This window comes from Centruroides vittatus, unplaced genomic scaffold (assembly GCF_030686945.1).
Source record: "Centruroides vittatus isolate TY-2023 unplaced genomic scaffold, ASM3068694v2 scaffold_1015, whole genome shotgun sequence".
NCBI classification, from domain to species: domain Eukaryota; kingdom Metazoa; phylum Arthropoda; class Arachnida; order Scorpiones; family Buthidae; genus Centruroides; species Centruroides vittatus.
This window is the reverse complement of record NW_027122666.1, coordinates 3,510,968-3,535,173: the sequence shown is the minus strand read 5'-3', so window position 1 is coordinate 3,535,173 and position 24,206 is coordinate 3,510,968. Positions and strand designations below refer to the sequence as shown.

Here is a 24,206-nt window from a genome sequence, read left to right as displayed (position 1 = left end):
ACAATGCCAGGTTGCAATTTTTCGTCATAATGCTCTCAATTTTAGTGCTGTCTTGCCCCTTCACATCATACTTTTTCTGTTACCAATGGAGTCATGCTGGTAATTTATCTAATTCCGTAAAATAACGTGAAGCTCGGACCAAACCGGAAGTTCATATATATAGTAAATTGGGGCCTCCTGTCCCTAATCTTTCTATATCTGGTCTCGAATTTCAGATATCTAATACCATTCTCGAGATTAAAAGAGGACAGACATACGGACAGACACATTTTTAAAAATTGCAGCCCTGGAATTTGAACTAATCGAGCTTAAATTCTTGATTTTAATATTGTTAAAACAATCGTTTTAATACCAAAATCAATTAAAATTTCTTACATATATCATTGTCCGTAAGCTGTATAGACATGGAAAGTTTCAATAAAAGAAAAAAATTGCAAGATATTAGAAACGTAAAACCAACTTCTGAATGGCTTTCTAAGAATTTACTATCATCTTCTCTATCCGAATTTGAAAAACTTGTGAAAGAATATCCAAAACTAGATGCAATCGTAAAGTTCACTTCAAACTCGAACCGGATATGGTTAGATTTTGATACTCCGAATGCATTTTTTTCCCCTTCTCCGTGATATAAAATATGGAATAAATTTCAAAAAATCTCGTTATACCGAACCTCCTTAAAAACATAGATCAATTTTTGTTGAAAGAAAGCTTTTGTCTATCCATACACGTACAAGTTATCCAATTTTTACAATTCCCTGCCAATATATAATAATAATAACTAGTTTAAGGAAAATTTTAATGGTTTTTTTAAGCGATTAGAAGTACTTTTTAAAGGAAATATTTACATTATTTTGCTTTTCTAAGCTGTTTAAGTGGCCATCTGCTGCTATGATTATCAAACATTTTATTGATTAATATATACTAGAGTAACGTTAGTTCAATCTTGATGTCTATTTAAGTACCAGGAATTTCTTAAGTTTCTGCAAGTTTGATAAATTATTTTTAAAAAATAAATAAACTAATTAAAACTTTTTAAAAATTGATTTTTTTCTTCTATATTTTGCAAGTATTCGATCTTTAAAGTTTACAATAATTTAATCTGAATGTAGATTAATGCAAAATCAATACATTTTGTTTTAAATTTAAAGTTTAAAAATTTATTTAATTAATATTTAGATAGGAAATTCTTTATCTATATTAAAAAACGCAAGGAAAAAAATTACCTTAAAAACTATTTTTTAAAATTTAAATTATGTTAAAGGAGTTTCGGATGAGAAATTCTTGTTGATAATGTCATGGGATAATGGATTATGTTTATGATTATACATAAATTCTACTTAACATTTAATTACTTTAGGAGTTAAATTCATTAAAAGTAGTAAGAGAAATTAATGATTATCACCTGTAAAATAAAAGTTTACTTCAGAGTTTAAATGATTTATAACTATTAATATTTCTTAACAGTTTGAAAGGTCTTATCCATCTAAAGATGTAGCAAATAAATTTATTAATGAACATTTAAAATGTTAAAATTTTGTTAAAAATAATAATTTGGAAGGTAAACTTAGTGGTTCCCAACCTGTTTTGCTCGTCGATCCCTTTCCAAAATTGGATTTAAATTGTCCACCCCTTTCTACACGTATCCAAAATATGAATAAATTACAAATAGAATGAAATAAAAATATATTGTTATAATATTTGTTCACTGACTTCCAAGTGACCTTCAAAAATTTTTAATAATAACCATTTTTAATAATAATAATAATAATAATAATAAATTTTCAATAATAACCACCCCGAGAGGTCAAATAAATTATCCTCAGATAATTTATTTGACCATGTTGGAAACCTCATTAATATTTTAAATTGCTGTATCTAACATTTAGATTGCCCACTAGGCACGTGAGGCGTGCCTAGGGCCTCGGATCTAGGGGCCTCAAAATTTATCCACTTGTTGTAATTGTTAAATGATTCTATAGACGTTTATGTAAAATTATATAAGAATATAAGGGCCTAGGAACCTCGTAAGGTGTTAATCTGCCATTGTTAACACGCTGCAAAATCTTAAGCCATAGTTGCAAGCATACAAATCCGACTTACCTTGAATTTACCTGTATAACTGTTATCTAAAAATAGAACTAAAGGAAACTAGACCGAAATTGGTTTTGGGCTTAGATCGATAAGAAAAAGCTGCGACACTTCGATATTTTTTTAGTTTTTTTTTTTATTATTTCTTATAGAAAGTGCATCTTTTTTCATCTTTACTATCTCAACCATGATTGAACATATTTCAAACTTGACAGTTGCTTCACATATACGATTGAAATACGACAGCTGCACTACATCGTATATCTTATTTTAAAGCATATATCATACATAAATTATTATCTTGTATATTCCCTATTATAAAACTAGATTTATGTCACTCGTTTATCTTCCGAATATGACTTCTTTTTTTTCTAATGTAAATGGAGTATAAATGTTTTGATTTGGGAAACATTTCGTTAACGTTATGACTACTGAAGGAAATTCTTCGTTGTTCTTATTACTTTTTCGGATGTTATAAATAACAGAGGGAAAGTATGGCGATCGGTCAAAAATTAACCTCCATTTTTAGACTCAGGGGATATTGAAACATTAAGAAATTCAAAAAAATTCGGAGGTAATTTCTGTGTGAGGAAGTACGATTTTGTTCACCTTTGAAGCTTAATAACTCCTATGCTTTTTGTCGAAAATTTCTGAAATTTTGCAGGGAGGTTTGTTTATTAGGGGATTGATGATGTTAAATTTTAGAGGTTAAAGGTTTGAAGGAGTGGGGAGATAAAGGGAGGTCATGTGTATCTTCAATAGGGTCGGACTTAATGACGATTTGATTTGACTCGTTATTAGCATTTACAATTTATTTTTTTATAAAACCCATTCCTACCCTCAAAATTAAGCTTTTTGTCATTCTATAATAGATAAAAATATAAAAAGTATTTTTAATAAAATATAATAATATATGGCGCCACACATGCAGTTTTAAATGTTGCCGGGAAAGTTAAGCAACTCGTTCCTGGATTGTGTCCAATCGATGCCACATCTATTTGGATATAGCCCACATTTTTAGAGTAGTAGAGTGAACATAAGTCAAAGCTTATCTTGCTCCACCCCAATTGATGGCGTGAAGCGAGCAAAGTCATCACTTCGTTCCTAATTCCTTAACATTAGATACGTCTGGAGACTTATCCCAATTTATTTTAATGAACAGTACTTGCAATAACATCACTCGATCCTATTCTTTAAGTTCCTCATCAGACAGAATCTACCAAGCAATTTTGAAACCACGTAATCGTTCGAGTTTCACGGAAAATTTGACTTTAGGGCCTTCAATCTTTAATTACGCCATTTAAATTTGTCTCTCGTGACCTCGTACGCTACTGTACAACTCTATTAAAGCGAGAACAAACGAACTGCATCGGTAATAACGTATTGCATCCGGGAGTCTGGTAAAAATCTTTCTTTATCTACATCCTCTTTCCATGACTCCAGTAGATGAAACGTTACTAACCTTTCTTAAATCTGCCTTGGTAATTTGGAAGGAGAGAGAGACAAATCAATAAAATTTGCACTCCTAGACGTGAATATCCCATTTTAATATGCATTTTTTTCCGCATCTTTCATCTCAGAGATCGAAATTTAAATCTTTAAAATGAAGAAAAGTGCTTAAGAAAAAAAGTACAACTGCGCTAAATCTGTTAAATATTAAATAATTTTTAAGTCTAAGTGCTTAAAAGTTTAATTTTTAAACAAAAACATATATATATATAAACTGCTATAACTTTATATTATTTTAATGAATAAACGGCTTATATTCACTGTACCATTGAAGAAATATCTAAAATTATTGTTCAGTTAAATTCCGTAATGGAAAAATTTATGCTAAAATGATTTCAATAAATTTAATTTTAATATCTAAAAGAGATATTTGGAAATTTATTTTTTTAAAATAATATTTTTCCCAGTAAGATTAATCCTACACTTTTTAAAAAATTCATATTAATATTATAAGCTTGTTTAAGTTTAATACAATTTTAATACTTCATATAAAATATGAAAAAATCAAAGTAAAATAAACAAAGAATTAGATATTTGAAAGAAGAAATTAAATATTTATAAATCAGAATTAAATATTTGGTAAAAGAAAATAAAATAAAACAGGAAAAATAAAGGAGAAAATAAAGTAGAAAAATTCTCCATTTATTTCATTGTATTTTAATGAAATTTCTACAGAAAATACTGAATAATATAAATTCAAATTAATTTAATAATGGAAAGAATTGGAAAGCCATAAATAAGTTAAATTATTAAAATAATTAAAAATTAAATAAATTAGTAAAATATTTAAATTAAAAATACCAAAACAAAGTATATTTTATAAGCAATCTAAAGACAAGAAAATCTTAAAAATAATTACAGTAAAAATTCGATTTAGCGCCACTCCTGAAACTAACACTAAATCGGGTGTGCATTTTAAACTGAGGCATTTTAAACAATTAAAACCACAGAAATATTTAAATTCGAGTTTGTAAGCCACGTCATTTTCGAAAACAATTTAGTAATTCATAAAAACTGAAGGATCCTTCCTATTCATTCATTGATGCTTTACGAGACTGGCACTATTTAGGGAAGCGCTATATCGAGGTCTAAATTAAAATATAATTACGTAAGTAATAGTGCAATTACATAGAGTAAAATAAAAGAAAAATTTTAATGTTTAGTTATATATTTATACACTTTCCTATAATATAATTTCTTCAGTTTTTTTTTTTTATTACTTTTTAACGTAAACAACGCATAAAATCGTTTATTATTATCAAATGTAATAAATAATAAAATTATGAATAAAATAGATAACATTCAGTTTATTGTTAGAGCAGATACAACTAGGAAATTGGATTAACTCTTAATATAACTCATCACCATTCATCGTGCATTGGATGAATTGATATGACAGACAGACAGAGACATTTGTCAACTAATTAATAAGACGTCAGTTATAACCGTGTTACTTGTCAACAGTCTAAACTTTATAATTTCCGTTAAAAAATTACTTAAAAATGTATAAATTTAATTCGAATTTTATTTTGATTTTAAGCATTGAATGGCCTTCAGAAGTAGAGTTCCTGAAGGAAAAAAAAATCGAAAATGTTCGATTCTTTGATTGACGTTCCCTTCGGAATTTTCTCTAAAGACTATTTTTCTCCTCATTTTTCGAATATATTTAATATATTTTTTATAAATATAATATATAATACTTTTATTCATCTTTTCAAATGTTTAATTCATGATATTTATTCTTGATTTTTTTAAAATAAAAACAAAATTATGCATGATATAAAAAGTTTAAATTTTATTTTATCGATTTATCTCTGAAATCTCATTCTTTCCAATTTGTTTTCTGTCGTTCTTCCTTTCTTTAAATGTAAATAAATATATATATATATTATAACTATTGCAAACAAGCCTCTTCGTTAAATTTTTTACAATATTTTACATAATAAAATGTTTATATTTTTTTCTCTTGTTTAAAGCATTATTAAATAAATAAATCATACAAAATTTGCCATTGCAAGTGTCATAAATATAGTGTTGATAATAAACTTCTGTACTGGTTTAAGCAGTTTAAATAAAATATTTTAATTTAATACAGTATTTTTCGTTTTAAATTTTTAAATAGATTTTTGTGAGTAAAAATTCACAAAAATGCTTAAAAATTGAATTAATTTGATGGTTTACGCGTAAAAAAAACTTGACTTAATGAGCATTTAATACTAATTTTTATAATTTTTTTTAGATTTTGAACACGAACGGAAACGTATTCAAGAAGTATTAATTCCAGAACTTCAGCGTCAATGCAATAGCTTTGGTATTGATATCGAAATTTTGGATGCACAATACGAAAATGACATTGATTCTACATTAGATTCAATAGCATTTGCTCACCAGTTAAACGAGATCGAAGATGGGCATAACGTTTCAGTGGGATGCTTTTTAGTGGTGAGTCGAAAAATCCGTTAAAAAGAGGTTAAAAAAAACATTATTTATTCATTAAATATCTTTAAAACGTTATAGTGTCTCGTGGGTAACAAGTATAAACCTTACATACTGCCTAACCAGATCGATTCAAATGAATTTCGTCCAATCAGAACGGCGGTAATCGAAGCCGGACTCGACGTCACTCTGTTAGACCAATGGTACAAAGAGAATTTAAATTTAGTTCCTCCCGCTTACGTCATTCAACCTGTTTCTAGTAAATATAAAAAATTCCGATTGAGGTAATAATTTTAGCAATTTAATCTCCTCAAATAATTATTTAATTAGATTTAATAAACATTAATGTATCAGAAAACCGGAAGATTGTACAAGGTTAGTATACGAACAACAAATCCACGAATGGTTGGAGGAACACGAGAAATTAGTGAAGATCCTGAGTTATGGAACCAGAATAGCCTTGAAAGAGGGTCAACTAAAGGACGATTGCTGCCAGCACAAATTAATTTCTGGTAATTAAAAAAGACTGACAGATTTACAAGGGTATTCGGGATACTTTATGTAACAGATTTCTGTTTGCAGGTGTTCACAGCCACATGAAATATGCCCTCAAGTTATCGAAAACTGCACCCGAAAGGATTATTTGTATCGTGCGCCAGTTAGAAGGTATTGTTTATGTTGTGTTTTTGTTGCTATTGCTGTAGTTTATAGGTAGGCAGGAGAGGAAGAAATTCTTTTCCTTTCTGCTTTGAAGGATAAGCTTTACAGATATATGAAATAAGTTGAAGAAAATTGAATGGGATACGAAAAGAAATGAGGTGAGAAAAATGATGAATGGGATGGAAAGTGAGGTAGATTTGGTAAGGAAGTCAATAAGACGTGAGGAAGAATGGGTGAATAGAGTTTACGTGAATAGTCCCAAGGAATGGGAGGGAATGAGATAAAGTGAGGATTTAAAATTGGAAATTGTGAATAGAATAAAAATGTGATTTAAGTTTAAAGTGTAAAAATATATACGATTTGATATAAAGGTTTGGGATGAGGAAAATGATAAAAAAGGGAGCAAAGAAAGAAAATGTAAATAAGACACTTGTGAGGAAATAGGTAAAATATTATTTAAAAAGAAACAGTTTTTAAAGTGGATTAAAATGTAAAATTCTTTTATGTAAGGTATTTACAGACCAATATCTTCAAAATTTTATGCAGGGCCCTCGAGAGGGAGGAGCTAGGGTTTTTCCTCTGGGCCGGAGAAAAGTCCCTAGCTGCAGAGTCGGTAGATTTCTATCCCTATAAATTAATGTAATTTTTACTAATTAAAAATAAAGTTGTTTAAGTTGCTTTTTATTAATAAACATATTACGTATTTCTTTGTTTACAAAAATAAAAATGGGGCCCGCTAAAGGACGTACGAGGCATCCTCTAAATCCGGGCCCCATGCAAACTCTCGACGGCCCTGATGTTATTATATATAAAAATATAAGAGACACAGAAAGTATATATATTTACATAATGTATAAAAATAATGTAAATGTACAGTACAGTTAATAAGCCACAATTCGTTCATCTCTGAAATCGGCGGTAAAACGAGGGTGACGCTAAACCGAAGAATGTAAACACTAAAAATTATTTATAATAATGAGATTTTCTCACTAGATTTGATGATTACGTCCATTTTAATGCAAAAATCTTACATTTATCAGAGATAAGTTACGTTCACCAGAATTGATTGGCGCTATATCGAGTTTTATAGTTATAAATCATTAAAACGGGAATATAAAATGTCAATCTCTTCACGTTTTATCATGTTTACCGAATAGAATACATTATAATTAAATTCGATTTATTTTTTTAGATATTAATTTGGATGATGCTGCTGCTCAAAATTATATAGACGTAACCAATCAGAGCGACGGAAACTTAGAAGAAGAATGTTCTTCCGGATGTAGAGAATTTCTAGAAGATATAGTGCTGTCTATCAATCGCAAAAACGTCTACTATTTCAGGTTTGAATCCGACTATGATATCAATATCCGATTCTGTCGCCATAGTTGATAGATGAGATGGAATTTTATCATGTTTACGAAAATTTATTGCATTCTGTCAGTAGCGAAACCGCCATTTTAATGTCGTCTAATTTGTAATGTGGATTTAGTTGAGATTTATGTAATGCAAACTTATGATCATTAATTCAGAAATTTCGGTGGAAAATTTATTTGTTGGGATTAATGAGCTGTGTTATAAATATCGTTTTAAAATTTGCAGCATCTGTTGCTACGTTTACCTTTATGTAAATTACCTGATAATCGATATTCCATAATTCGGATAATGTATTTATATATTATATATATAATTATATAATCGAATTTTGTGTTTGAAGTAATAAAAGAGTTTAAGAATCGATCTGGCGGACACGTGTGTTAAGGGGTTGTTTCTATTTCGCGAGATCACGGGTTCGAATCTCGCTTTCAGCGTGGGTTTTAATGAGGATTTTTGTTTGGGGGGGTTTAATTTTTGGTTTGGGTTCTGCCGAGGGAATAGTTTTTTTTATGGGAACTGCCGCTGGTAGTTTTATCCACTCGCCCGTTGATCTGATGGGCTGTTTAGGGTTGTTTTTAAGTTACCAAATTGAGGCGACATCACGGGTTTGAATCCCGGTTTGTGCTTGGCGGATTTTAATGGGAATTGTTATTTGGGAGGTGTTTTAAAGTCACTAAAATGAATGGCGTTGCACAGAAAATTGAAAGAAATTATTTTCGTTTTTAATCAATAATCGCGTCGCTTCTTATGAGCGAATATCGGTTTTATCTTACACTTTTCTTTAAATTTTTTATTAATTTAAATATATAGTAACGTTTTCTGTAATTTTTAAGTATAAAACTATTATAATATAGCATATGTTAACGTGATTCTCGTTACTTGTAAAAGAATAATAAAACCATTAAATAATAGAGATGGATCCTTACAAAGCTTTCCTCTCAAAATTAAACTATTGTATGACTATTTTCAGTATTCCGTGGCACGAATCCGGTATCGACCCTAACACAGAAGAGCATAATTCTTATTTAGAAAAGTTCTCTGATGTATTTATGTCGAGTATAAAATCTTCGATATCTGATGTTGTGGCAAGTCCTGACTGGGAAGAATTCCCCGAAGATTTAAGAAAAACTGTTAAAGTAAATGTTTTTCCTGTTTTTTTTATTTTAAATACAACTTTAACATCTCATATCCTATATATCTTCATTAAATTTTAATCTTAAGGATTATCTTTATATATTTTACCATAAAATCCTTTCTAAAATACTCTAGTTACGTAAATGGACACAGTGTCGTTTAGGATTAAAGATTAATGGCGGAGTCTCGCATTTATTTTATTTTTAATTTATTTTTATTCTTGTAAATTAATAAATTACGAAAAAATCAGAATTTTGAATCTCTTATCAATTAATAATGCTGGATAATTATTTACATATTATGTATTTATATTAAGTTTAAGTACACTTAAAATCTTTTGTAGCTTTAATTTTGTTTGTTTAATTACGTTATATTTTGTTTAATTCACCAAAGAATTACAATTTACAGATTATATAATTTAAATTACAACCTTTCTTCCTCAGAACTGTTTAAAATTTCCGAAACGTGTACGAAATTCATAACTTCAAGTACTGTATTGTACTTAAGATAATTAATACATTAATTATGTTATGTAATATATTGTTTAGTTCGTTAATTACATTTGAAATAACTAGAGGAAGCTTGAATTAACTATAACAATTAGAAAAGATAATACGTAAATAGGAAAGACGATAGTTTCCAAAGGAATTTACTGCATTTACAGAACTTTCATTCATTACAGGAAGTTTCGAATGAATCCCAAGCTCATTTGTGCAATTGTCGAGGGAACCTACAAGTTTTGGGAGTTGCACAGTCCTTAGACAGCGACTTTGGTCCACTGATTCAGATCCGACAATTAATGATGACAGATGATAGAATTCGTCACACTCCAATAATCATCAGTGGACCGGCTGGATGCGGAAAATCTACTCTTCTTTCTCAGGTATCTGTTTGAATTCCTTCGCCTTTTGATGTCTTCTTACACAAATTGATTTTCTTTTCATTAGTAATTTCAAAGGATTTTGATATCTTTGCATGACTTATTTATATAATGATTTAATTAAATTTCAAATCCTCCAGCAAAAATTATGTAATCTTTAACAAAACTTAAGCATGAACCAATCTGTATAGTTTAAGTGCAAAGTCATACCAGTAGCCATTACTTACGAGTATGTGCGAGTATTTATAGCATGTTGGAAATGATGCCCATCCATTTTAATGTATTTATCAACACGCTTCATCATGTTCCTAGTATTTTCGTAGGAATATCCTTTTCGTGATAGCATTGGTCATGTTAACCTTTACCATCTCTCAGGCGTGTGTGTGAGTTTCTCGTGCAGATAACGTCTTGACAAAAAAAAAAAAAAAAAAAAAAAAAAAAATCAAAAAGCCCAGTCATATAAAAATGAGACTTTTATCAAAACATTCCTGCAATGTCTCTAGTAGAGCATCATTGTGACAAGTTGCACCATTCTGCTGAGACCAGTCATCACGCTCGTTCTCTTTCAGCGAGGCAATGAACTGTTAGATGATTTCTTGATAGGTTTCAGCATTCAGGGTAGAAATAACAAGGGTCCTGTTATTTGTCCTTTGAAAACAGCAAACCACACGCTTTTTGTTTTTGGTTTTGTATAGAAGAGATTTGGTAAAACTATGCAGTGGTTCCGACTGTTGACATATCCAGTAAGGTGGAACATGCCTCGTCTGTAAATCTAAAATTCCAATATTGTTCTTAAACCATCGAAATATTCAACTGTTTATTGCGTAGTTAACAGCTGCTAGTCCGTGAAAATACTGAAATTACAAGCTGAACCCAAGCTGAATTCAGTGTGGGTACGATTTCTGTATTTTCCTCAAAGCAGTATGGGCCGAACTTACAGAAATATTCGTTTTCTGGCTTAATTTCCTTACAGACTTGTCAGGAGATCGCGTCATTGCTGCTTAAATAACCTATACTACATCTGATAACACCGACCTCTGACGCGATTCTTGTCTAAGATCGAATCTGTTTCCCGAACTTCACTAACTTCTAAATTGAACTTTTTACTGATGGTTCCTATTCAAATTTATTAATAAGACAGCGAATATACGAACTTGCCTTAATACATGGCTCTATTAAAAATCGTATCTTGAGCACACAATGAAGTCACGTGTAGTGATCACATCCGGTTGCCTTCATTCCAGCTGGTGTTGCTAAACCTCATACAAAGAACTTTAAAGCAAGTTGAACACCCTGCACAACAACTGATATTGAATTAATTTATTTTCTAGGTCTTTATGTACTGTATGGAGTGGTTAGGAACTGATGTCATTAGAATAGCAAGACTTATAGGACAAAGCCCGGGCTCAAACTACACTTCAGAACTTCTTCGAAATTTATGTCTTCATATCAGCTTGGTCTTCGACTTCGATATAAGCCCCAAACATCACAGTTACGAGCTTGGTAAACTCAGTATCTGGTTTCAGGATCTCCTTAAATTAGTGGAAAGAACAACGAGTGATTTGGTAATCCTCCTAGATGATCTGCACGAACTAAAATGCCCTCCTAGTAACCAGTCTTCTATATTAGGTTGGCTCCCTTGGAATTTACCTTCTAATGTCCATATAGTGTGTACTATCAGTGAAGAAGCTGATAGTGTGTTAAGACTCCTTAAACCTAGGATTTCCACGGGAGATAATTTTGTTCAGATTTCTCCCTTAAATGCCCAATCTGCGCTTAGTATGTTGCACTCTAATCTCAGAGATTCTAAATATAATCTGACAAACGAACAGTGGGATATTATTAAAGAGTGCTTTTCAACAATGTCTGTGTGTCCGCTATATGTCATCATGTTGTCCAAATACATCAAAAAGTGGCCATCTTGGAAAGATATCATGAAAGAACAAGTACCTTCGAATCTACAGGAGTTAGTTATTCGAATATTGATTGATATGGAAGACTGTTACGGAGTTGCTTTAATTACTAAAGTTGCTACTTATTTAACTTGTACTACTTATGGATTAAGAGAAGCTGAAATCGTTGAGCTTTTATCTTCTATGGATGATGATAGTTTCTCTCCCTCTTATTGGCTAAGCATCAAATCGTCGTTGAGTAAGTTGTGATATTTTATCTTGATTTATATTAAACTTAATCACAATAACTTATAATTATATTATAAAATAAATATTTAAACATTAAGTATTTTCCTAATTCATGTTTTAGAAATTAAGCAACTGTTACGAATGTAAAATGATTAAATTTTAAGGCAGTTCGCATTAAGTGTACTTGTTAAAAATATAGTAATTGACAAATAAACATGCATATGTTCGGAGGAGCAACCCTCCCAAATTCGAGAGGGTTTGCACCTGAATTTGGCTCCCAATTGATGGCAAAATATCATTAATTCAGGAAAATACGGGCAAAGTAAAAACAGGAAAAAATCAGACTGAGAAATGTAAGAATAAATAACTATTCCTACATGAACGGATTTTTTAAAAAAATTGCTCACTCTACACGCTCTGAAGACACTAAGAGAGCGTTCTTAATCATACCCACTATTTAGCTAGATCCACAATGGGGCGGCTTGACATATACGGACAGACTTCCAGTAGCGCGTTATCCTAAGGGCAAAAAGGGCAATTGCTTGAGGTCCCCACCAACAGAGTTCCCCAAAACAATTTTTTATAAGAAAATATTTCTTCAAAAAATTTTTCCGAGAAAAATGTCTGAAGTCAACACTGTACATGAGAACCTCCTAATTCAAATTTGCCCCGTAAAGCTATAACGCATCACTGCAGACCCCCCATAAAAAATTCCAAGGGTTGCTCGCCCGGATTTCAATCCCGACTCCCCCCAGAGCTGTAGACTGATTTTAACCTCCTCGACCATCCGGCTGTCAATATCTGAATAAATTATGCTTCCGATAATCATTTGTAAATTATAAACGTTACACGATCCTCCTCATTTGAGTCACATTTCAAATCATACCAACAATTACATAACACTAAGTAATTAAAATCTAATACTAATTAAACAATATGAAATAAAACTTTAAATCATTTTATGATAAATTAAATAATCACAATTAATTTCTAACATTATTCGTGTGAAATAAAACAGCTTATACAATTAAAATTTATCACATAATTAGTGAATTAGCTTATAAGATTACGAATAGAAAACTATGTAAATATATGAAGTTTATCTATTCATAAATCTAAGAAAAATTCCAATAACATAAACCGTTATCCTTAAGAAAATTACTTTACTTCGATACTACTGCTTTATAATTACGTGACAGACATTAAACAAAATTAATATCAGTACTGATCATTAATTTACATGATAATGCGCTTGTCGAAAGCGCTTAAAGGTTTAAATTTCAATTTTTTGCCGTGTGATTAATCGAAAATCCCTAATTTCGCAAATGACAATGTATAACAGACAATGGCTTACTTGTAAAATATTATCCAAGATTAATGTCCCCTTTAAGGCAGCTAAAAGTTCTCTCTTGTTCTAGACTTGTCTCATAAGTTATTAAATAATATATTTTATGAGGGATCCTTAAAAGGATCTCTGGGCAAATTCTATTGAGTTAGGCTCTTTGGAGAGCGTCTTTTATTCATATTTTATTAGACCTAAATATTACTATAAAAATACATAATTTTGTTCAAGAAGTTCGTGAACACCATAATCTTTGATGCATAAAAATTTCGATAACTACGAAGAAAATAATTATTTTCTCTTCTGTTGTTTGCGAATGAATGAAGCCGTGTCATCGAAGCGTGAAGAGAAAAATTAATGAGGTGCAATGTGTATTGAATGGGTTCCTACAGAATTTTAAGGATTCGGTGGTATAGATTGATTTGATTAGCTGCCGTTTCATTAATTAGCTAATACGAGAATACTAAAGAGGTAGAAGTGGATGGTAAAGAAGAGCTGTACTTATTAGCAGACCAAATAATATTCGCTAAACAATAATTTAATAATAAAAATGTCCTTATGCATCTGATATTTTTTAAAAGTTAAAGGAGCATAATAAGCTTTTAAATTCTTTTAAAATTGGACTTTATTTACGAAAGAAGATCAATAACTCTTTCATATTTTTATAGATTAACTGATAACGCGAAATAGATTAATCCATTCGTGAAATACATTCATTTATTGATTGAACGTGAAATACATTCATTAATTAATTAAACGTGAAATACATAGATTCATTCATTGAACGTGAAATAGATTCATTTATTTCTTTAAAATTGATGCTTTTTATTTAATGAAATGAAGTAATTTGTAAAAATACATCTCAATTTTAGAAAAATAGAGGAACGTGTAAAACAAATTAATCTATAACAGGGAAACCAATTAATTTGTTAAAAATTTTACTATCTTCATTGATAAAAATAAAATCGATCTAAAGAAAATAATTTACAGTTTCGGTTCTTCTTACTAATTGTGATTAATTTTAACTACTGTTATTTTTATACTAAACAATAAAATATGTACATATAGTGGTGCTACTAAAAGAATATTATGTGGGCGGAAGACCATATCTACAATGGAGCCATCGAGCAATTGCAGAGAATGTGAGAAAAAGATACTTATCTCGTCCGGAAGATCGTTATTCCTGTCACAACGATCTGGCTCAAGCTTTTCATTTAGGCTATCTTGCTGAGAAAGATAAAAAGGTGATTTAGAAAAGTTCCTTATCCTTTAACGAATTAAAATTATAATTAAATTTAAAGTCTAATTTTAGGAACAATCAGTAAGTGGTACAACAAAATCTAAAGACGATCAATCGGATATTCTTCGAGAATTGGATGAATTGTGGTTCCATCTACTTCAATGTGGTTCGTGTATTTAGTTTTCTTTCTTTTTTTTTGTCTTTACTTTTAGTGATTTCGTTACAGTAACTTGTTTTTCTTCTGACAGGCGACTTGCAGAAACTCAAACAGGATGCAATTTGCAATTTTGATTTCCTATTTTCCGCTACCAAGGGTTCTTCAATCAGTTATGTAAGAAGTATCCTTGAACTCGTGAGGTGCAAGGTAAGGAAGAGAAGTTGTAGATGTCGAAGTATTATTATTATTTTTACATTTAAAGGAAATTAATTTTGCACTTAGAGGGGTTTTCAATTCGAGCGTGTTTTAGAGATTAAAGAAAATAATAGAATATCAGCACCATAGAAAACACAATGTAGTCAGATGTTCTTGAGAGTTATCATGTAAGGAGTTTAATTTTATTCTGGAATTAAACTCCCTATTTTTAATTTTGTTTGTATATAAATTCGTTATTGATAAATATTTAACTATTTTTTTTAAAAATAATCTGATTATTTTCCATTTTTAGTTTTTAGACTGGGAAGTGGAACTGTTATATACTTTAACTAAACAATCTGTGGATGTACTGAGTCAAGATCCACAACAATTAGCAACCGAAATTATGAATTGGTTAAAGCCATACGCAGGTAAATCCTTTTCTTTTTTTTCAATTTAGTAAAACTTAATTTTTATCTTATAAAAAAAAACATTCTTTATTTCAGATAAATCATCACCAGTATTGGAAGGATTAGTTAGCAATGCTTTGGAGTGGTGTAATAATATAAAAAATCCTTTATTGGTTCCAAAAAACTCTTGGTTATCTCTCACGCTCCCCTCACAAGTTACCGTGATGACGTGTCCTCATCCTATTGACCATATGGTGACCACACCCGATAGTCAGCACTTATTTTGCAGTCACGGACAAGATATACACATGTACCACATCCCATCGAAGGAGAGTGTTCGATCACTGACAGGTTCGATTGGACGGTACTATCTGGTGATATGTCCCATGAATTTGGATGTTTTTTTAATGAGAAACGTTGCAGGAACATGCGTAGATCGCGATTTACTATTTATATAGTTTGTCTTCTAACGTCGTATCCACTCGTTGAATTTTTAATTATTAAAAAAGTAATAATAATAAAGTTTGTTACTTAGCTGAACAGCATAAAATTCGATCCCGTTGAATTAAAAAATAGAATTTAAATTATTCATTCGAGTTATTAAATTAAAAAGTTACTACAAATTAAACATTCATTTAAACAAAATGACTATTTTCATGTAAAGACAAACTTAACTATTCCCTAAACGCTTTTTTATAACAGGATTTTCAACTTTTTTTTTAAGTGGAAAGAATAATGTATTACATTTTTCATTAAAAAGGAAAGTACAATGTTTGATGACGTAGGAACAAAATGAATTAAATCTCCATTGTGAACATTAACGCATCAAGTAGATTGTTAATGAAGACAAACAGTTGCAGTTTGATAATTTACTAACTCGCTGACATTTACTACATAATGCGCTGGCTTTTATATAATTAAAGGAGAAGAAATGTCTCCGTTCGTAGAATTACTCTAGAATTGCGAATAAATTGCAGCAGTATTCTTTCATTCGTTCAATTTTCTTGTTACAGGTCACAAAGATGAAATTACGTGCATACACATGACCGTATCAGGAAGATGGTTAGTTAGTGGATCCGAGGACACTAATGTTATCGTATGGGAAGCATGCAGCGGGAAAATGAAACAGCGACTTAGGTATTTCATTAAATATTTATTTAAATGTAAATTATATCACACATTTAGTTATAAAGATACAATTTTCTGTTTTTAGTCGGAAAGGAATTTTCTATGTATTTTTGTGAGCAAACAATATTTCGAATTGTGTCTAACACGCGAACGTGACATTTTCTAGATTAAATAAATGTTACTATAGTAGTAACTGGTAGACCAATTGGTAAGAGTTATGTAGGACAAACGATCGAATTCGTGACTGAATGTGTTACTTCTAACTTTAGGATTACATTAAAAAATAAAATAAAATAAAACTTTTAGGCTTTACTTTCTTAATCAAGCTTTACTTCTTAATCAAATAATTCGATTTTTTACAATAAAAATCATTAATGATTTATAAAAGTTTTAAATAAATAATATTAGATTTATTATTCTATATTTAAACGATAGTCAAATCAAAAAATCTAGCAACTAGTTGCGTAACTTTCCTGGCTGTTATGAGAGTTTTATCTATAAAAAAAAAATAAAAAATAACTCTTATATTATTAATCATAATGAAGAAATAAAATTGTTTGTGGCGCTATCTGTTATGAGATATTGTTATAAAAACTATATATTTTTAGTTATTATAAAATGATAAAACGCTTATTTTGCTGGTAAAAATGAGTTTTACAAAAAGAAGAAAATAATAATAACAATGTAAACAAAGTAAAAAAAAATATTTAATTACTCATTTAGCTGCTATTATAATGATGATAACAATTTAATTAAAAAAAAATAATATATATATATAATAGTAATATGACTTTTATACAGTTTAACTCCTGAAAACTCATTTAATAAAGCGTATTTATTATTTGGCTATATTTTGGCTAATTACATATATATTTACCATGTAATTTGACCTAAAGAAATCCAATAAAATCGCCATCTTGTATGAAATTTAATAATTATAATTAAATAAATAATTTCGAATATTCTGGAAGAAAATATCGCAGAGTCTGCTTTACTACTCCTGCACGTTAAGAAGAAGGTTGAGGTTCGAGTCTTACACTTTTCTTCCAGAATATTCAAAACAATTTATTTAATTATAATTATCAAATCTCACACAAGATGGCGACTAAATCGCATATCATTAGGCCAAATTGCATAGTATTTTGTATATTTAAGTAGCCAAATTATAGCCAAATCAGAAATCCTTTTATTTGATTAGTAATATGAATCCGGGCATGTCTTTTTTTATATTACCTTAAATAATAAATTTTTTTCCAGTCATCATATTGCGGGTGTATTGTGTGTGACCACTACAAATTCCGAAACATTGATATTGAGTGGCTCCGAAGTTGGAGTGGTGATTGTAGCCAGATTGGATACTGGTCAACTAGTACAAAGACTGGAGAATCATCGAGGTGTCATCAATTGCATTGCAGTCAATAATGGCGATGATATTTTCGCTACTGGTTCGTAAATAAAAATTCCATTACCAATTCTGCTCAAGTAATTGCCTATAAAGTATTTTTCAACTTTTATAACCAGCAAAACGCTGTATAATACCGCCGATACGCTGTATAGCTATTAAGGGAGCCGTCTATTAGTTACGTGCACAGTTTAATAGAGGGAGGAGGGAATCGAAAAAAGTACATCATATACAATAGAGAGAGCGTGGGCCAAAAGTGGTTCAAAAACTTCCGCGCAATTTATGGCCGTCCCTTTTAAGGCTCCTTACACTGCAATTTAAAACTATTATTCATATATATTTAGGTTAACTGTGTCGAAGTTATAGATTTAACTTCATATATTTTAATTTAATTAAGAATTAACTGAGAATTGACTCGATAAAACACATTTAACTTTAGTGAGAAGTCAAGTGATTTAATGTTAATTAAATAAGTGAATGTGTTTTAGTTTAATAAGTTTCGATTTAACGGAGTGTTTAACCTAATTGAAACAATATAACGTAACTTAAAATTGCTAAACTTAACTGAAAATTAACTGAAAATGTCTAGCTTAATTGAAACTCGCTGAAAGTGTGCAAATTTAACTAATGATTGAATATAATTGTGAGTTACAGTTTGCTAGAACAATAAATCAACTGATAATTGCGATAGATTTCAAAGTTTAATTGTAATTTAACTGTTGTGAGACATTCGTACTTACTTGATATATGATGAGTACCTGATCTAAAGTGAAATATGTTAAAGAAATTTGATTTTTTGCGAGGATTTAAGCAAAAAACTTCTTAATTAAACTTCATTTTATTAAATTCTTATGAGTAAAATTATTAAATAATTTACATAATTAATAACTTTACTGAAATTAAAGATATTTTTATATTAAATTTAATTTCTTTACTTCCTGCTCATTCTTATCGCCACAGAAGCGAGTATATGACTACTTATTGAAATGGAAGACGTCGAAAGATTGATAATTTCAGTAAAAGAAAGTAATGATACAAAACTTGGCTAATTATCTTTAATTTCAGAAAGTTTTTTTTTCTTTTTTTGATACAAAGGGAAAAAATAAATAAAAAAATCCATCTCATTAATTAAATCTCTCTTCAGAAATTATTAAAGAACTGCAGCTTTTTTTCCATTGTAAGAAACGTTAACTCAAAACATAATTAGAAAAAAAATAATTTAATTATAATTTTAATAAATAAATAAATAAATATAATTCTTTGTCTCGAAATTCTACACAATTTCTATATTTTAAACTGTTGTATTTTAATTGATTAGGTTCATCAGACTGTACAGTATGTATCTCGAGTTTGGAAGACTTCAGTCTGCTGAACACAATTTATTTGACTTCATCCATCTGCTTGATGGACATTTCGAATGACAGCACTTTTCTTCTGCTGAACTGTAAAGACAATACCGTACACGTCAGATCTTTGACCACCGGATCCGATGTCCATTGTCTGCAAGGTTATACTGGATCAGTTACTAGATTATGTTTCGCTAAAGATAGCTGCAGATGCGGGGTTGGCACTAGTGATGGCAAGTGTTACATATATGACATTCACTCTGCCACTCTATTGCAGACATTAATTGGCCATTCGGATCCCATTTCTGGGATGCAGGTAAGAATATAAACTGAGTAAATCATTTCTGAAAATAATCGATTTTTGAAGCGCTTGAACGAGTGAAACTTTTGTGTAAACGAGTGTCGAAGTTTCGTGAGTGAAATTCAACACAAAATTATCGAATATCAATACAAATTTATCGGATTTGATGCGAATTTTAAACGTTGCAACTAAGGTTATTCGCGTTAAGATAGGGCCTATACATGTATAACATAGATATTTAATTATAAAATAATAAGTTATACTTTATTAATATTAAATTTATAATTAAATTGTTAGGTGAATCTTTACTTAATTAATCATTAAATCAATTACAATTAACGCAACATATTAAGGATAGTTTCTTATGAATATGGAAAATCCTTATTAAATTAGCTGTTATAATGTAAATTTCTCTATATATAAAGGTCAAAATATGTATATATGTTAGGTAAAGGGCTCTATACTATTTAACGTACCGCATCAAATTTGGTATGATATTCTTCGATACCCGAGAAAAATACTGGTGTGCACCACTGCTAAAGCCCACCGCTCTTAACTTAAGCCCGAGCAATTTTTTGTGTTTTACAATACTCAGGTAGTGTACTAGGACCATTACTAAGACCATTGTTTTTATCATTCCCTCCCAATCCAATCTCACCAATCTCCTCTTCAAATGTGAGCACACGCGACTGGTATAATTATAAATTGAATTTATTATAAATAATGCTTTAAAAATAAATTATTTTTAAATATATATATATATATTGGTGAGATTTAGTTGGGAAGGAGTGATAAAAACAATATATATATATATTGAAACACATATTATTTATAAATAATATGTGTTTCATTTATCTATACATCCACAAGAGCCGAATTATCGGGCTAGAGTTGGCTATAATAAATAAATAATTAATAAGACAATTTGGCACTAGAGCTTGGCGTTAGGCGCCATCTCTTACTAAACTTAATAATTATAATTAAATTAAATAAATAATTTTAATAATTTCTTTTCTTTTCTTTCGAAGACACAATGTAGTGACGTAAACTTAAACACTGGGCGAATTTTTCATCCTTTTTATTCGGTTGAACCTAACCGAATAAAAAGGATGAAAAATTCGCCCAGTGTTTAAGTTTACGTCACTACATTGTGTCTTCGAAAGAAAAGAAAAGAAACGAAAATACAAAACACGGTTTCCTCAAGATAGAATTTTAATAATTTTATTTATATTTATACGCCTTGCCGGAGTTGCGATGGCCGGTTGAGTGCCTTGGAGGACGTGGGCACTTGATGTGTCCCCAGCCGGCATTGTAATGACCGTCGATGGTACGTCGTGTTTTTTTTTTTTTTTTTTTTTTTTAAACTCTTTCCGCCCAGTGGGCACTAAGAGGGCCTCTTATAGCAAGCCCATTATGGGTTCGGCCAGGCCCACAATGGGGCGGCCGGGTGGTGAGGGACGGGGACCGACATATCCGGACGGACCACCCCCCGAAAAATTCCTGGGGATTTCTCGACCCGTCCGGATTCGATCCCGGGTCCCCCAGGGCGGTAGGTTGCTAACCTTGACCGCTCGGCCATCCGGCCCCCATGGTCGTCGTGTTAGCTTATATATACTGGAGGAGGCGATCGGACTGAAGGTCCGGGTAGCGTAATGGTAACGTGTCTGCACGGATAGCAGAAGTTGCGGGATCGGGTCCCGCTTCGGGCCGATTTCTTTTCCTCCAGTTGCAAATTATTAAAATTATTTATTTAATTTAATTATAATTATTAAGTTTAGTAAGAGATGGCGCCTAACGCCAAGCTCTAGTGCCAAATTGTCTTATTAATTATTTATTTATTATAGCCAACTCTAGCCCGATAATTCGGCTCTTGTGGATGTATAGCTTTGTAACGGGTTAGTCGTTATTTGTTTCATTTATCAATATATATATATATTGATAAATGAAACACGAAACACATATTATTTATAAATAACAATATACATCATATATAGAGAAATAAATTTTTATATTACGAGTAAAAACTTAGGATTCATCTTTCTCTAATTATAAACTTTATGAGACTTATTAAAGCTGCTTTGCATATTTTGCTTCGCATATATACATTAAAATAATTAAACTAAGCACATTTATTCACGCATTGAGTCTTTATTTAAAAAAATAAAATAAAATAAATGTGTTTTATAGTATCATAACATCTCAATTAAATAGTTGTTTCCGTATATATCTTTTTAAAATTAGTTTTTAAAATTACTTTCACATTTTCCAGCTTTCAGATATCTCTACTCATCTTTATCCTTCTATACTTTAACTTCAATCGCACAATATCAAAATTCCCAACTTTCCCATTATCTTTGAACAAAACTTCTGTACTATAAGTCACTATCCACCATTCTAGTTCTAAAATCTATCGTTTAACCTTATATTCCACTTCATAAATCTCATTCTATACTATAAAACCATATTTATAACCATCAAAATGTAATTTACTTTCGTCTTTATCTTCTTTATCCTAATTTATCCTAATACATCTGCTAGTCGCCTTCTATTCGATTATAGTAAACATTTCCCCCCCCTTTTTTTACCAAATATAGCAAATATATCCTTTATTCCTTTTACTATAAAGAAGTAGATATGTATCTTCTTTTCCTTCCTGGCTATAGTAAGGCATGCTGTTTATCATTTATGGATTCTATACTATACAAATATATTCCGTCTCACATCATCATAAAACAGCCATTACTGGAGAATATTTCTATATTCAATTTATCAAATTCTAAGCTTTTCTGTCAGTTTTATTCTTTTAAAAATTGCCAAAATTCCTTTTCTAGGCTCAAGAAAATGATCGGTTTCTCATTAGCTCCGCTGGTATAAAGATCGTAGTATGGAATTTCAGTCCAAGAAAGAAAGATACTCCCATTCATCATCTAAAAACTAAATTAAGAAAAGTCGACAGCCATTCCGAACCGGTTTCCTGCGTAACAGTTTCTAGAGACGGAGTATTTGCAGTAACAGGTGAGTAAATGGGCGAGGGATGACGATGTGTAGCATAACAATCGAGAAATCCAAATCTCTTCCCTCAGGTTCTAAAGACTGTCAAGTAAAGGTGTGGCATCTCAACACTGGAGAGATCCACACTACTCTTGAAGGACATTGTGCAGCTGTCACATGTGTCGCCTTCTCACCCAATGGTTTGTTTGTTGTCTCTGGTTCCGAAGATACCACCCTTAGGGTCTGGGGATTGGCTGTCGGACTTGTCATTTCTTCATTTAAGGTAGGTGACAATTCTCTATTGTGATAAAAACTGCTTTTATTCAGAATTTAGTATAATAATTTAGTATATATAATAATAGTATGAATTTAAGAGCATTAATATTCTCATCGAGTATTTGGTAAATGTGTAAGAAAAATTAATATTAAAATTTATGAAAAATTGCTATCAGCATGATAATTATGAATAATTACACTCTCGAAAACTAATCAATAATTGATTACCTACCAAAATATTCATTGTTACGTCGGGCATTGTTTCGTGTGTCATACTATTCTTTCATCGATCGAAAACATATCGTTTAATTGATGATAATAATTGCTTTTCACTTAACAATCGATAGAAAACCAGTGAAACTTTTTTACAACGATGCAAAAATTGTTAAAGATTGTCTCCAGTTTTAATAATAAACAAGCTAATTAATCGATTTTCTATAGGTTATTTTAAAAATGAATAGTTTACTATTAATAAATATTGGTTTGGTTTAATCGTATGCGTCAGCGCGACACTTTGCGACATTAACACAGCACGTGCCAAGGGAAGACTTTCTATCAGCAACTGAACCTATTTAGGTGTTAACAAGTGAAAAAAACCTGAAAAACTCCACGTGGCCAGCACGTTGATCAGACGCGAACCCGCGAACTGTGTCAGTGTTTCTACAAACTCAATACTGGTAGGATATAAATAGCGATTAATTTACTAATAAACAATATTTATTATTATTTTGACTCTAGAAGACAGTCAACTTTTTAGTAACTACAACATTATCCTTTAATATAAGAACCAATAAAATCCTTCTTTTAAGAAACCAGTAGTCCCAAGCGGTTCCAAAAATAGAACTCTTCAACAAAAATAAATTGGATTCCTCTTACTCTATAAATAATTACAGCACTGATAAAACTTCTTCAATATCAAATATATATTTGTTTTCAGAGTAAATCTCATATTATTATAGATGTAAACAAATACATTTCTCTCCTAATTATTTTATATCCAAAGCATATTTCATGTTTATGAATAAAAATAACAAGTTTAACGGAAAATACATTAGTCTATTATTGTGATAAAAAGAAAAATTTCCATAAAAATAATCACTTTTTAACGAATATTTTCCTTTTACAAAAATTGTTTTTTTTTATTACTTAAGCCGTAATATTTAATAATAAATATAAATTTTTTCCATTAAGAA

At 30.3% G+C, this 24,206-nt stretch overlaps 1 protein-coding gene and 1 long non-coding RNA gene across 4 annotated transcripts in view; one reads left to right on the top strand and one right to left on the bottom strand.

Moving 5' to 3' along the window:
* LOC136986200 (protein qui-1-like) overlaps window positions 1–24,206 on the top strand; it is a 94,334-nt gene that overhangs the window by 65,836 nt on the left and 4,292 nt on the right. For all 3 annotated transcript variants that reach the window (XM_067283684.1, XM_067283682.1, XM_067283683.1), the window contains 18 exons: window positions 5,837–6,039; window positions 6,115–6,317; window positions 6,388–6,545; window positions 6,616–6,699; window positions 7,886–8,036; window positions 9,041–9,206; window positions 9,887–10,087; window positions 11,416–12,235; window positions 14,636–14,811; window positions 14,880–14,973; window positions 15,056–15,171; window positions 15,473–15,590; window positions 15,666–15,920; window positions 16,583–16,706; window positions 17,955–18,142; window positions 19,418–19,761; window positions 22,578–22,761; window positions 22,830–23,020. In XM_067283684.1, the coding sequence (XP_067139785.1) occupies window positions 5,837–6,039; window positions 6,115–6,317; window positions 6,388–6,545; window positions 6,616–6,699; window positions 7,886–8,036; window positions 9,041–9,206; window positions 9,887–10,087; window positions 11,416–12,235; window positions 14,636–14,811; window positions 14,880–14,973; window positions 15,056–15,171; window positions 15,473–15,590; window positions 15,666–15,920; window positions 16,583–16,706; window positions 17,955–18,142; window positions 19,418–19,761; window positions 22,578–22,761; window positions 22,830–23,020 (3,776 nt within the window). The remainder of the gene's footprint in view (window positions 1–5,836; window positions 6,040–6,114; window positions 6,318–6,387; window positions 6,546–6,615; window positions 6,700–7,885; window positions 8,037–9,040; window positions 9,207–9,886; window positions 10,088–11,415; window positions 12,236–14,635; window positions 14,812–14,879; window positions 14,974–15,055; window positions 15,172–15,472; window positions 15,591–15,665; window positions 15,921–16,582; window positions 16,707–17,954; window positions 18,143–19,417; window positions 19,762–22,577; window positions 22,762–22,829; window positions 23,021–24,206) is intronic.
* Window positions 15,765–24,206, bottom strand: part of LOC136986207 (uncharacterized) — a 129,536-nt gene continuing 121,094 nt past the window's right edge. The window contains exon 3 of the long non-coding RNA XR_010882440.1: window positions 15,765–15,777. This is a non-coding gene — a long non-coding RNA (uncharacterized lncRNA). The remainder of the gene's footprint in view (window positions 15,778–24,206) is intronic.